The sequence below is a fragment of the Choristoneura fumiferana genome, chromosome 27, assembly GCF_025370935.1.
Source record: "Choristoneura fumiferana chromosome 27, NRCan_CFum_1, whole genome shotgun sequence".
Taxonomy (NCBI): domain Eukaryota; kingdom Metazoa; phylum Arthropoda; class Insecta; order Lepidoptera; family Tortricidae; genus Choristoneura; species Choristoneura fumiferana.
This window is the reverse complement of record NC_133498.1, coordinates 1,356,807-1,372,221: the sequence shown is the minus strand read 5'-3', so window position 1 is coordinate 1,372,221 and position 15,415 is coordinate 1,356,807. Positions and strand designations below refer to the sequence as shown.

The 15,415-nt window shown below is 39.3% G+C and overlaps 1 protein-coding gene across 5 annotated transcripts in view; it reads left to right on the top strand.

The window, feature by feature from the left end:
* LOC141443404 (androgen-dependent TFPI-regulating protein-like) overlaps nt 1-14,787 on the top strand; it is a 49,749-nt gene extending 34,962 nt beyond the window's left edge. For 4 of the 5 annotated variants that reach the window (XM_074108663.1, XM_074108662.1, XM_074108664.1 and 1 more), the window contains exons 2-4: nt 6,518-6,658; nt 12,140-12,360; nt 13,569-14,787. In XM_074108663.1, the coding sequence (XP_073964764.1) occupies nt 6,518-6,658; nt 12,140-12,360; nt 13,569-14,112 (906 nt within the window). In that variant the 3' untranslated portion in view covers nt 14,113-14,787. Of the gene's footprint in view, nt 1-1,142; nt 1,582-6,517; nt 6,659-12,139; nt 12,361-13,568 lie in introns of those variants that run through there. The other variant, XM_074108661.1, reaches the window with a different exon arrangement.
* The last annotated feature ends 628 nt before the right edge of the window (nt 14,788-15,415 follow it).

The window sequence follows — 15,415 nt, the reverse complement described above, 5'->3', positions numbered from 1 at the left end:
TGGTAAAACGGGTGGTGATCCGAAGCACCAGGACTCCTCAATAATGAACGTCTCCGCATCGGAAAAAGTAATCGTTCGTTAAAGGTGACGAGCAGTTGATATTAAACTAGTGTATCTTATATTATTTACACCAAAAAGCGTGAAAAAAAAATTATAACAAAAAATTGAACCGACTACAAAAAACCATGAAAATAATTTTCTACCAGTCTGAAGTCGGTCGGTGCCTCAGCACGAGCCAGCAGGAGTGGACCTATAGTCATCTACCTCAATTACGCACTTTATTTTGGGCTTCAATCACTCCTGCTGGCTCGTGCTGAGGCACCGACCGACTTCAGACTGGTAGAAAATTATTTTCATGGTTTTTTGTAGTCGGTTAAATTTTTTGTTATAAATAATATCGCTTTGAAAATAAAGCAAGTTGAAATGTTGGTGCATAGGAGAAATTCGTGTCTAGACCCTGTCCAGTGGTGGTGTAGGGGAATAGCACGCAGCACGGATTGCTGAGGACGAGGACCTGGGTTCGATTCGCAGCGCTGGTCTATTTTTCTGGTTTTTCTTTGCATCCATGTTTCAGCTTAACACAATCGTGTGAAATATATAGATTTCCTTGTCGTGCCGAATTTTGGCAAATAAATAACTTATTTTTTTAGCGGTCCGTCCCAAAGGGTGCCAACGGAACCCTATTACTGAGACCCTAGTATCTCTCTGTCTGTCCGTTTCCGTTTAGTAGTATATTCACTTTAAAAATATAAATTAAATTAAAATAAAATAAATATTTACGGGGGCTCCCTTAAAACAAACGTGATTTTTTTTCCGTTTTTTGCTAATGTCTAATGTTGTACAGATAATGTACGGAACCCTTCGTGCGCGAGCCTGACTCGCACTTGCCCGTTTTTTTTTTCTAAACCGCCCCGCGTCATACCAGGCGCAAAGGTGCCAATTTGCCCGATAGACGTTGAACCGCGATATTTATTTCTCAGAGAAAGGGTATTTAGTTAAATATATGGCAACCCAGTGCTAAACAAATTGAATGCGCTGTTATCTACCCACTGATATTCGCTTTAAACTAACGTAATAAGCGGATATGTCTTTGTAAGTAAATTATCAATTAGACAATACGTCAAAATATATTACAAATCCAAATTAGTGCTGATTTAAACACCAAAATAAAAAAAAATGTGATATTTAATAATTTTTAACAACATACATACATAAATTGAAAACGTTCGATTTTTAAAGTAAAATATTTCAACAAAAATTGTGGGAACTTACAAAAAAAATTGTGGTAAAACCGAAAATTTTCGTGGTAAAAAGTAAAAAATCGTGGTAATTGAAATGGATGTGTTATGGAAAGAGAACAATATTTTCTATAACGTCCTATGTGTTTTGATAACAGAAAATGAGAAACTTTTTGACAGAAGTGATGCCAGGTTATACTGGAAGACTGTTTTTCACATGGCAGTGATATTCCACCACGGTTATGTGGTCAATTTCGCCGCTGGCATCAATTTGGACGGTGAATTTAAAGAGATACGGATGCTGAAGATGTTCAGAGCGGCGTATCTTACTGGATGGAATTTTGTAAGTTTTTTTTTTATTCGCCTGGATGGCAATCGAGCAAGTGGGTCTCCTGATGGTAAGAGATCACCACTACACCACACTGTACCATTTTATCGGCATAGTTTACATATATAATCGTTCAAAATTACAGCTTTCTAGCATTGATAGTCCCAGAGCAAAGCCGCGGACGGACAGACCGACAGACAGACAGACATGGTGAAACTATAAGGCTTCCGTTTTTGCCATTTTGGCTACGGAACCCTAAAAAGGGTTCTGACAATCAATTGACCTATGGATCCCAAAAATAATAAAAATATAGCTTGCTAATTATATTAATTACTCAAAATAGATAATTCGTCAATCATACGATTTTTCATTTTAATATTCTATTACTAACTCTAGAAATAAGCCTGTCTACTAACAAAATGAGTCACAGTTACTTGAAATAAAGATTATTATTATTATTATTATTATTATTATTACAAAACATTTTGGCCTACTAACAAAAAAATTACCCTAGCTATCTACAGCGTAAATATAATTGTATTTGCTTTAACATAAGGGTATTGTTATCGGTTGTTGACTTGGGCGAAGTGCGGGACGTTGAGACTGTCCCGTGTTTAAGAAAAGTTTCCCTGCCGGCCGCGCGGCCGCGTTAGGTATTCGTTTGGGATATTGCTGTCTTTATCGCTCGTGAGATAAGCGCTCGCAGCCGTCCCCCCCATGCCTTCCGCAACGACGTCCGTAATTTATATCGAGGTAGCTGTAGGCTTTTCAAGATTTGGGCGGTTACATTTTGGGTTTCGTTGTCCTCATATTATACGAAAAGTATAGCACAGAAATCAAATGATATTTTACGATACGATATGAGTCGTTTTCAGATAATTTTGATCAAATTTTTGCTCACAAGTTTATTAAATTAAAAAAAAAAACAATAAAATAATAATAAATCAAACAAAACTTTTGTTTTGTTTTTGTTTTACGGTTTAAAAAACCCTGATAAAAAATAACTTCACTTAACTTTAATATTACTCGGGTGTTTAGCGTAATCAGACCTGTTTGTAGTATTTTGACTACAAAATAACTTCCTTAATTTTTTTTATTTTACGGGTTTATTATAAAACGAAACTAGACCATCAGATACGGCAGTTGAATTGAATACCGGGATTTTACAAAATTGCCATGGGAATTCGAAAAAAATACTATTAGTTCATACACTCTTTTTGTGTGGATATGGAGAAATTGTTTTTGGTTCAGAAGTGTTGTATCAGAGCAATATTCAACCTAAGATCAATATATATATGCTACGCAGTTTGGCAGAGGTTTATAGTTATAAGTATTTCTGTACTTCTTTTGTTTTTTATTTGAGTAATAATATTTAAAAAAAAATATAATCATGTCGCCCATATTTCATTCAACATGGCATTCTCACTGTAGCGGGTTTGTATATTTTGGAGGTTTGCGCTTTTGTACATAAACATAAGGCTCTCTTTACTGAAAGACAAGATATGTATACAAACACAGTTTGGAGTTATTATAAACATAAATTGTATCAACCTTTAGTTAAACTAGCACTAAATTCCAAAAACTCCTACATTGTGTGTATCAAAATTTATAATAGGTTACCTAACGATTACAAAGAATGCAAATTAAGTATATTTAAGGAAAAGACTAAAGAATGGATAAATGAAAAATGTTTCTACTCTATTAAAGATTTTTTTAATTGATTCTTAGTATGTAATTTTATTATTAATTATATAATTTTATTGTGACATTTAATTTAATCTCATTGTTGATATTTGTAATTTTTCATTGCTTACTTATTTTTTTTTTCGATTATATTTTGTAAGCAAAAGTGTGAACGCCTGAAAAGGTAAGGGTTCAATGAGACTTAACCGTAAGAGTGCAATTATTGAACACCTATGTACTATCACCCATGTATGTATAGAGTCGTGGGTCCAAACCCCGGCTCGCACCTCTGAGTTTTTCGAAATTCACGTGCGGAATTACATTTGAAATTTACCACGAGCTTTGCGGTGTAAGAAAACATCGTGAGGAAACCATGTATAAACCTGCGAAGCAATTCAATGGTGCGTGTGATGTTCCCAATCCGCACTGGGCCCGCGTGGGAACTATGGCCCAAGCCCTCTTGTTCTGAGAGGAGGCCTGTGCCCAGCAGTGGGACGTATATAGGCTGGGATGGATGTACTATACACCTGAATTCTTCACAATATATTGAATTGAATTGAATTGACGAGATTGCGCACGTGCTGAGCCTGCGCCTGAAGGCATAAACGAAATCCTAAAATCAAAATTCAAAATTCAAAATTATTTTTAAATCGAAGTTTGTATGGTGCCATGCCATCCCTCTTGCTCTCGTATTAAATAATATTAGCGCCAACGGGACGGCACGATATGAACTTCGATTTTTGAATTTCGTAGTAACCCTTCTGTTCTTCAGTGCATCACATGGCTTCTCATTTGTACCTGATATGTTTAATTGTTATGTTTTTACTAGCCTTTGCCCGCATGGAATTCTGTAATCGCGCGCTGTTCCCTCGGGAACTGTACATTTTTCCGGGATAAAAAATAGCCTATGTCACTCTTTGGCCCATAAACTATCTCTATGCCAAAAATCACGTCGATCCGTCGCTCCGTTTCAACGTGAAAGACGGACAAACACACACTTTCGCATTTATAATATTAGTATGGATTTGCTATCGTAGGATTCGTTGTTTCGGGCATAATTTTGACTTCTGAATTGTTAATTTTATTACTCTTTAGTTACTAAGCCGTGTCTTTGTTTTGAAGAATTAAGATTATAATCTATTTATCTACCTATTATCAATGCTTATAAAATAACAACGGTAAAGTGGTCATCCAAGAGAATACTTCACAGTTACTATAGGCCATGCTTCTACGTCTTTGAACTAATTAGCTTTAATAAGCGTTATCTGTTTTACTGTTTTGACATAAATCTAATTATTATAATGAAAACGTGAGGTCAAAGAGTAATTAGTGGTAACCTACTTTATATAGGTACATGAACCTTATGCGAGAGACTACTCTATTGTCTACTAGATCTTACCCGATATCCTGCCTATTCGAAGAAATATTATTTCTAAGTTATCGTTTGCCAAACTGTTTTATTTCCCAACTCTCAATTTTCTCCGAGAAATTTCCCAAAAATTTTTCTCACTGTATTTTTCGTCATTTAAATACGTAACCTCTCTAAAAAAACACAATATAAGAATAAAAAAATCCCAAAACTATATTATAAATCATGCCAGCCTATATACGTCCCACTGCAGGGCACAGGCCTCCCTCAGAATGAGAGGGCTTGGGCAGTAGTTCCCACGCGGGCCCAGTGCGGATTGGAAACTTCACACACACCATTGAATTGCTTCGCAGGTTGTGCAGGTTTCCTCACGATGTTTTCCTTCACTGTAAAGCTCGTGGTAAATTTCAAATGTAATTCCGCACATGAATTTCGAAAAACTCAGAGGTGCGAGCCGGGGTTTGAACCCACGATCCTCTGCTTGAGAGGCCATAGGTCAAACCACTCGGCCACCACGGCTTCATTATTATAAATGCAAAGAAATATTGCGGTTGTATCTTTGTAAGTATTTTATAATCTTAACCCTAAATCTTAACCTTTTAATCGCGCAGACTAAACATATATCAAATTTTAATTACGTTTATCAGGATCCAATTATTAATTAATGACGAATACCTACTGGCGTAAGGTTATCGTGATAAATCATGATCACACGGTCAAGTCCGCTAGTGCTGTGCGGCACATATTTGGTAGAACAAAATCTGGCGCGCGGCAATGAATGGGTAAAGAGCTTTACAGACTGCAATGCAGGATAATGAATGGATTCCTTTTTCCCTGAATGGCAACACTGGCATAGATAATAGATCGCTCGTTTTTGGCTCGAAATTCTAACTTGTGATTTTATTTTGCTTAATATACAAAATGTACACACCCAATAACAAATTTTCTCAAGTTTTTCGCGATTCCCAAGGTCAAAGAAGCGATTTGCTTTAAAATTGTTTGGGAGAAACGTGTCAAAATGGTGTTGTAGAGCGCCATCCTGCTCTCTCTTGTTTTTTGTCCCGTTATGGCGGTTCACTTTTATATTATAGACACTTCTTTATAAATAGGTGTTTGTCTGTCCACAGAATAAGTAATTACAAGTACAGAAGTTTCACTGCCGTACAAAAGTGATGTTTAGGCATAAGAATCGTGCCTACTTTATGCTTCTCTGTCTATCGCATAACTCGTGTTCACTCGCACGAGGCACGTGTAATGATAGGGTTGCTACGCCCGGAATACACTAGTGAAAGTTAGAAATGTAATAATCATCATATGACGTTTGAGCATAGTTGCACAATGAGGGCTATCGCGTATGAATTCGCCGCTAGAGGCGCTAGTGTAGCGTGAGGTCTCCGAAATGTCAAATCTCATAGTTTTTGGGTGAGCTACAAGGGTTTATTTATAATTAGAATAATTTTGTGAATATTTTGCATTACCTGAAATTAATTATGGCAATTATGCGTTACGGGGCAATAAGTGTCTGTTTTGAGACAGTTTTGTCTTTGGGAAACTTTTGTCCTCCCTTTTTTTCTGAACAAAACGGGACTACGCAACACTGTGGTTGCTCGATATTTTTGTGGTACGGTTTTAAGGTGTATTAAATATGATTTTAATCTAAACTTTGTTTTCACGCCCGTAATAACAGACTTTGAAAGCCACACTTAAAAACCTCACGCAACAGTGGCGCCATCTAGAAAGACAAAACACGATAGCCCTCATTAGATAACAATGAAATTAAGTAGCTTGTGCCTCGTGGGACTTATATGGGTCAAGAATGGGCATGATGATATTATTGTTACTTATTTTAATGCCCTTAATTCAATTTATCATAAATTAAACTGATTCATTTGTCTACAGTCGTTCCAGACTACGTTTCTCTGTCTCGCTCTGACGTACGACGTGCTTCAATGGTTAGACAAGGAGGGCGGCAAATTCGGCCAGAAGATTAAATACTTCAGGGACATCGTGTTCAATGGACTTGTATTCCCGTTTACTTGTGTAAGCCTTTACTCTCTTTTTAGGGTTCCTTAGTACAGTTAAGGAAACTGAATCAGGCACCAGGAGCCTTTGTGCTACTAATGTCATGTTGGCACCTCATAGGTCTGCCAAAGAAATCACAGCGAAATTGATTATGGAAAGGTTACACCCTGGTACGCGCGTCAGTTTTGTTGACTGTACAAGTATACCGAAGGGCTCAGCAGGGCTACTGCGAAACTCGAAGTTCGTGTCGTGCGGTCCCTCTGACACAACTATTTAACACGAGAGCGAGAGGGACGGTACAATACGAACTTCGACAATCCGCAAACTGAACCCTTATAGGGTCACTTTGCTGGTCGTCTGTCCGTCAAGACCCTTTTTCTCAAGAATAAGTAAAAAAAGTGGTTTTATTCAAATTGCCGTAACTAAAATTAAAGAATCTATGGGCGTTTTAAAAAAAAGTGTATATTCCCTTTTCTTTAAAAATGTGTTTGACTTTTTCATACAAAATTTTCTGACACAGTTTTGTGACGCCCATACTGTCATTTTTTGGGACATTTTTTTAAACTATCTGATTCGATTGTGCTCTTGATTCTGAGTAGGAAAAAACCATGTTTTTTCCAAAATTGAAACAATATGAAACAGACACTTTTTTGTGAAAATGCCCCTATATGGTCCTTCCGGTTGTCTTAGAAACTAGAAATTTGCAATGAAATAAGCCCTTATAGCGTAGTTATTATTTATTTAAATGTGCATTACACCTTTTGCTATATATGTTTGTATGTGTGTGGCTGCGCCCACCGTCATTGCTCTTTATGAGAAATACATCAGTGTGCTACCGACTGGCTTGCGTATTACTCACCTCCCGCGCTCCTATATTTATCAGTGGCGACGAGTTTTGCAAAAAAAAAAAAAAAAAATGTCCAGTGCCGTTTACGGAATTTTACCGTGTTTTGACCATAACTCCCAAACGTGGAAAACGTACAAAAGCCGTTTATCCCAGTGGTTCTTAGCTAACGGTATAAATACGGTGTCGGATGCGAAGGGAGAACGAAGGCGAGCAATATTGCTAAGCGCACTCTCCGAAGGTTCATATGAGCTCGCAGCTCACCTAGCCCTTCCTAAGGACGTACAGGAAGTACCCCTGGAGGATATTTTTAACTTGCTGGATCAGCATTTTACGCCGAAGCGTGTTGGTTTTGGTGAAAGACACAACTTTTACACCGCGTTGCAATTGCTTGATGAGTCTTTCTCAGCATGGGCGGCTAGATTGCGAGGCCTTGCAGCCCACTGTAACTTCAAAGATGTCGAAGAAGCATTACGAGATCGCTTCGTAATGGGTATGTTGCCCGGCATTGAAAAGGAAAAATTGTACGCTGAGGACACTACCAAATTAACGCTATCTAGTGCAGTGGAACTCGCTGAAAGCATTAGATGTGCACGGGCAAGCGCTGCCTCCGCAGCTGCCGCGCGGCCCTACGCCGGCCCCGCCGCCGCGCCATCCGATCAGCTGTTCAACATCGCGCGCGGTACTAAAAAAAGTGGTACAGCGAAACCCCGGTGTTCATTGTGCGGTTATACGAATCATAGTGATTCCCAGTGTCGTTTCGCGAAATATAAGTGTAAAAAGTGCAACGAAAAGGGTCATTTACGTAAAATGTGTCCAAAGGTCAACTATGTGATCACAGGCGTACATGACGAGGCCGTTGATGATGATGACGGTGAGTTATTTCACATTCGTTGCGTAAGGGGTGAACCCATGGTTGAAACGTTAAAGGTCAATGGTTTAAAATTAAAATTTGAAGTTGACAGCGGTTCAGCAGTAACAGTTATATCTGAAACTACATATAAAATGCATTTTAAAGATGTACCATTGTCACCTACAAATAAAAGGTTAATGACCTACACAGGTGATCGTTTACATTGTATAGGCAGTTTATATGTGTCGGTGGAGTACACGGGTAGATCGCACTCGCTAACTATATTTGTGGTACGAAACGGAGGCCCTCCGCTGCTCGGTAGGGATTTTATCTCCTTGTTCGATTTGCATCTAATGCCCGTTAATTATTGCAATGATTCAAACACCGCTATTGAAATGTTTGAGCAACAATACCCGTTGCTGTTTTCCGACAAATTAGGGTTATTTAATAAATATAAGATAACGCTAAATCTAAAGGAAGGCGCTAAACCGGTTTTCTTTAAAGCGCGTCCTATTGCTTTTTCACTACGCGATAGCATAGAAAAAGAAATCGATAGATTGGTCGGTTTAGGAGTTCTGCAACCAACTGAATATTCAGAATACGCGTCACCTATCGTTCCCGTATTAAAAAAAAATGGGTCCGTACGATTATGTGTAGATTACTCCGTGAGTATCAATAAACAATTGGTAATCGAACAATACCCGCTCCCATCAGTCAACGAATTATTTTCAAAGCTGCATGGAGGCGTTAGGTTCAGTAAGTTAGATCTTTCGATGGCGTATAACCAGTTTGAACTCGACCAGGAGTCTCAAGGGCTGACGTGCATCAATACGCACCGTGGGTTATATAAATTCACGCGTCTAGTGTTCGGGTTGGCGAGCGCGCCCGCCGTGTTCCAGCGCGCCATGGAGTGCGTGCTGGCCGGGCTGGACGGCGTGCTGTGCCTGCTGGACGACGTGCTGGTTACGGGCGCCGACGCCGCGCAGCATCTCGAACGGCTGCATCTCGTGTTACAACGACTACAGGACGCAGGATTGGTTTTGCAGCGGGAAAAGTGTGAATTTTTTAAGGAAGAAATTAGTTATTTAGGTTACATAATCAATAAAAACGGGTTAAAAAAAACACCGGAAAAGATTAAAGCTATTGTGAACGCACCGGTACCGTCGAATATTAATCAATTGCAATCCTTTCTTGGGTTATGTAACTATTATAGGAATTTTGTACCATCGGCATCGACCGTATTGAGCCCGTTGTACGATTTACTGAAAAAAGGGAAAAAGTGGGAATGGTTAGGCGAACATAATGACGCTTTCAATAAAATTAAAAAATGCCTGGTCTCAGATCAAGTGCTGGCCCATTACGACCCTAAAGCAAAACTAATCCTGACTGTCGATGCGTCCCCGACGGGACTTGGCGCGGTGTTGTCGCAAGAGGCCGCTGACGGCGTCGAGCGGCCGATCTCGTTCGCTTCGCGCACCCTCAATGCTGCCGAAAAAAACTATGCGCAGATACAAAAAGAGGCAACAGCTATCATATATGGTGTCCGCCGTTTCCACCAGTATTTGTACGGACGGGCGGATCCATTTGTGCTGCGAACGGATCATAAACCTTTGATTTCCATTTTCGGCCCTTATAAAGGGGTTCCTGAAGTTTCAGCGAACCGATTACAAAGATACGCGCTGTTCCTAAGTGGATATAATTACGTAATAGAATACGTTCGTAGTGCAAATAACAGCGCGGACTATTTGTCGCGTGCGAGTCTGCCCGAGCGCGCTGACACCAATACCCCCCACACCCCTGCCACCGTCGAAGATTGTGCTACCTATGTATGCTTCGTAACGGATCAGGGTAACATGCCTGTAACCGTTAAAGAGTTGCGAGAGGAAACACAAAAGGATGTTGTGTTAAGTAATGTAATTATGTACATTGTTAATGGTTGGCCGGGAAAAATCACTAATTTAAACCTAAAACCGTATCATTTATGTAGAACTCAATTAGCTATCGAAAATGGTGTTATTATGAGAGGTCACAAAGCAATAATACCCGAATCATTACGGAATAAAATTCTTGCAGAGCTACATACATCACATTTGGGAATAGTAAAAACAAAAGCAGAGGCTCGCTCAAGGTTTTGGTTCCCCGGCATTGACGAAACTTTAGAACGGTACTTAGGTTCGTGCGAGGTGTGCATGCAGTTGCGGCCCTCCCCGCCGCGCGCCCCGCCGGCGCCCTGGGTGCAGCCGAAGCGCCCGTTTGAGAGACTACACATTGATTTTCTGGGCCCTCTCAGCGGAGTGACGTACTTAGTAGCGGTAGATGCCTTCAGTAAATGGGTTGAAGTGTATCATATGACCACTGCAACAACTAACGCGGTGATAGAGAAATTGTGCGAATTAATCTCGAGGTTTGGGTTGCCGGAAACGATTGTAAGTGACAATGGTACCGCTTTTTGTTCCCAGGACTTCGAAAATTTCTGTCAACTCAATAACATTAAGCACATGACGTCTCCTACTTACCACCCAGCCAGCAATGGACAGGCAGAGGTTTTTGTGAAAATTATTAAAAAAGGTATTAAATCTAGCATTTTGGCGGGTAAAAATGAAAGACAAAAAAAGTTAGCTTTATTAAGATATTTAATGGATTATCGTAATTCAGTTCATTCAGCCACGGGGTTCACTCCTTCGCAGTTGTTGTTCGGTCGTAAATTGAGATGCAGGCTTGATTTGTGTAATCCATCCTCATCGACGTCCTCGTCATCCGACGCTTCTGTAAATGAAAAACATTTGCAATCTCAACAGTTTTCACAAATTAAAGAAAAAAAGTCACGTATTTTTAAAAAAGGAGAAGTTGTATTATATAAGAAATATGTCAATAAACTACAGTTTAGCTGGTGTAAAGGAATTATTCAGAAAAAGGTTGGGCAAGTTTTATATTTAATCAAAGATTTACAAACTTCAATATGTATCAAGAAGCACAAAAATCAAATCGTTAAATATAATGGAACGCTACCTAACCAAGACCTACTAGATCGCAGCCTAACTGGTCACTACTTACCGCTGCCGCTGCCGCCGTTGCATTTGCCGCCGCACACGCCGCCGCACACGCCGCCGCAGTCGCCGCCGCAGTCGCCGCCGCAGTCGCCGCCGCACACGCCGCCGCAGTCGCCGCCGCAGTCGCCGCCGCACACGCCGCCTCAGTCGCCTCAGTGGTCGGATCGATCACTGAGTGATTCGGAGTTTCAGGAGTCTGAGTCCACTGCAGTGGAAGTAGTGAAAAGACCTGGTATGGTCACACCACCAGCCGACGTAGTGAACCCATGGGCAGATGCACGGAGTAGGTTGCGTAGACGTTCCCAGTTAAACTTAGATTTTAAGAAATACTTTTAGTGCTCTGGTTTGTCAACCTATGGGGGAGGAATTGCTATATATGTTTGTATGTGTGTGGCTGCGCCCACCGTCATTGCTCTTTATGAGAAATACATCAGTGTGCTACCGACTGGCTTGCGTATTACTCACCTCCCGCGCTCCTATATTTATCACCTTTCTAGCACTAGTAGTTTTTTCAGACTGCTAAATAAAAAACCCTGGATAAAAGGACATCGAGAAATTACATTCCTTACTCCTAAGGAATGTGATTTCGTATTCCTCTACAGAATCCTAAAAATTAAATTGTTATAGCTGAGGATGGAACCAGAAAGCGTAACCTTATCTTCTGTACTAGCAATAATCAACGAATAGCCATGTGTGCTTAAATCTTCAAAAAAAAAATACAGTAGCTAATTAATTTCATCAATACATTCCAGTTCGTCCACTTCATGTTCTGGGCACTCTACTTCATCGACCGGGAACTGGTCTTCCCCACGGTCTACGACCAGATCCTGCCCTGGTGGCTGAACCACTGCGTCCACACCAACATCATCATTGTCCTCATCATCGAGACCATACTCACCAGCAGACGGTATCCTACTGACGTCAAGGTCGAGACGATCATCTATGTCTTCATTAATATCTTCTATGCTGTGGTGTAAGTACCTTTGTACAAGTTTATCATTAATTTAGCAAACTGTCCCGACTTTGCTCGGGTAAAACTTTGCTGCCCAGACTAAACACACTGCATTATAATAATAATAATAATAAAATCATTTATTGCCACAGAAAATAAGACTACACAATTAAAAAAAACAATTACACGTAAGCGGGTAGCAATGGAATCAGGCTCAGCATAAGCTGCGAGAATAAGAAACTTGCAGCGCTGATTTTCAGCCTACACCCGTACACCCACAGCGTAAAATTTAACTCAAGAGCCGGGTATAGGTATTTCTGTTACTATCAAAAATATACCAGCAACATACTTTTTAGGAACAGAGAAAAAGTTAAAAAAAAAGGTAAAATGAGCATGAAATAAGATGGTAAATCATCTAAACAGAGCAGAATAGTCAATTAGAACAGAGGCATCAATGTGAGTCTTACCTTGAATGGATTTTGTTTTATTACACTGATGTATTCTTCATTTACGCTTAAGCTAACTTGATTTGTTTTGTTTTTCAATAAGCATTCGCCGCAGTTTTTCTTAAAGATTGATTTATGCTCCTTAGGCTAACACTAAACTATACGAATGCGCTTTAAGATAAATCACAACAGCCATGTTATTTATAGTAGAGTACTAATTGTCATTTAGTTAATTCAGTACTAATCGTCAATTTTGAAAATATTATGTTTTTACCAATAGAAGTAACGCAAGTGACTATTTCGGGGCAACATTTTTTCAAACCTTGTCAATCTCCTTTTGGTATCAACACGTGAAATAACGAACCGATAAAGTTGTTACAGGCAAGCAAAAAATGTCCCACGTGTCGTTCATTCAGTTAATTAACTTCCCGTTACATTGACGACCAGATGGCCAAGTGGTTAGAGAACCTGACTACGAAGCTTGAGGTTCCGGGTTCGATCCCGGCCGGGGCAGATATTTGTATGAATGATACGAATGTTTGTTCTCGGTCATGGATGTTCAATATGTATTTATTGTATTTAAGTGTTTATTTATCTATATAAGTATGTTTATCCGTTGCCTAGTATCCATAGTACAAGGTTTGCTTAGTTTGAGACTAGATCAATTGGTGTGAAGTGTCCTATGATATATTTAATATTTTCTTAAGTCATCTAAAAAAAAATACATTATAGGTACTTTTTTTTTATTACAATTACGCTCATCTTTACTTATTTCTTCCACAGTTTCTATTCAATCTACTTCTTCGCTGGCTGCTGGTTGTATGGCGTCTTTGGCGTCATGAATTGGTGGCAAGTCTGCATCTACCAATGCGGAATATCTCTTTCCGCATATCTGTTCTACCATAGTGCCTTCTTCTTCAACCGTCTCATCCATGGCCCTGAAAATACTGAGCAAATAACTGCAACGACCAATGGAGATGTTGAATCTAAAAATGTCAAGGAATTTAATGGAAACGAAATGAGGATAGCTTGTGTAGAAAATATACAGATTGGGGATACTCCGAAACTTTTGAAGGACAATGTTATGGTTAAAAATGGAAGCAATGGAGAGAAAGCTAATGGAGAGGAATTCAATGGAGAGAAATCAAATGGAGAAAAGCTAAATGAAGACAGTAAAGTTAGTGAAAATGGCCATAACGATAAGAATGGAAAAGATTGGAGATCGTTTGAAGAAAATGGAAATGGAGTAGAAAATGGAGCGTTTGAAAAATCATGGAGTACAAAATATAGAACTAGTCGGAATGAGTTTGATAATTCCAGTTTGTAAATTATAAGTATAATTAATATATTTTTTATCATTAATGCTATGTTATCTTGGTAAAGTGTTAGAAGGGCTCTGTAATAGTCGGCTGGGCTGACTAAGATTATGATTCTCGCGAAATCTTCGCTTTCTACTAGTAGTGATAAGTGTTATTTATAGTTAAATACCTAATCTTACAAAATGCTAGAAATGCTAGCCTTTACTTGAGTTGTGTTGTCTATCTATCTATCTATCTATCTATAACAGCCCTTATAGCGCACGTCTTCGGACATAGGCCTCCTCTCTACTTTTCCAGTCTTGCCTATTCATTGCCACTCGCATCCAGTTTACGCCAGCTTGTTGCCGGATATCATCTGTCCATCTTTTTGGTGGTCGTCCTCTACTGCGGTGTTAGCACGGGGTCTCCACTTCAGGACTCTCCTCGCCCAACGACTGTGGTCCATTCTAGCAATATGTCCTGCCCATCTCCACTTTCTGCGTTCTACTTCGGTTATTACGATGAGTTGTATTGTATGACTCCTTAATGTATATAGTGATAAAACACATGAAATTAACGGTTAATAAGAGAAATGACAGGATGATGATGTGCTAATAAAGTGTAATTAACATTTATAAAGTCAAAATTCATAATGTAATGTTTGTAACGTAATGCTTTGTTTTCAATAAACTCATTTTATCTGAGCCCATTAATTATTCTGAATTGTTATAAAGCAAACCTAACCTACCCTTTATAGTTCTTCAAGTTAACCAATTTAATAATTAAAAAAAAAATGATTTCGTCAGGAAAAAAATGTGTCTTGTGCAAGGTCCGCCCGCATTGCTACCACCATCTTGCTCGCTAATCCTGCCGTGAAGCAGCAGTGCTTGCACTGTTGTGTTTCAGCGTGGAGAGTAAGACTGCCGGTGAAATAACTGACACGTGAGGTATCCCATATTAGGCCCCTAGATTGGCAACGCATCTGCAATCCCCCTGGTGTTGCTGGTGTTTATGGGCGGTGGTGATCTCTTACCATTAGGTGACCCACTTGCTCGTTTTCCATCTAGTGGAACAAAAAAAAACGCGAAAATTATGAGAGTAGATGCGCAGTGTCATTTGATATAAGTAACATTATTTTTGGTGAAACTATTGATTAGACGAACTTTTATGATCTTTATAAATCTATAGATTGATTTCGGATTGGTTAGGTTTATTTTGTAGAGGTGGCAATACGCTATTTGACTATTTTGTAGGTATATTTTTTATAAATTAAAACTACACAATGCCTGTTATCGAATAGAAAAACAATTTTTAAGGTACCTTTACAAATAA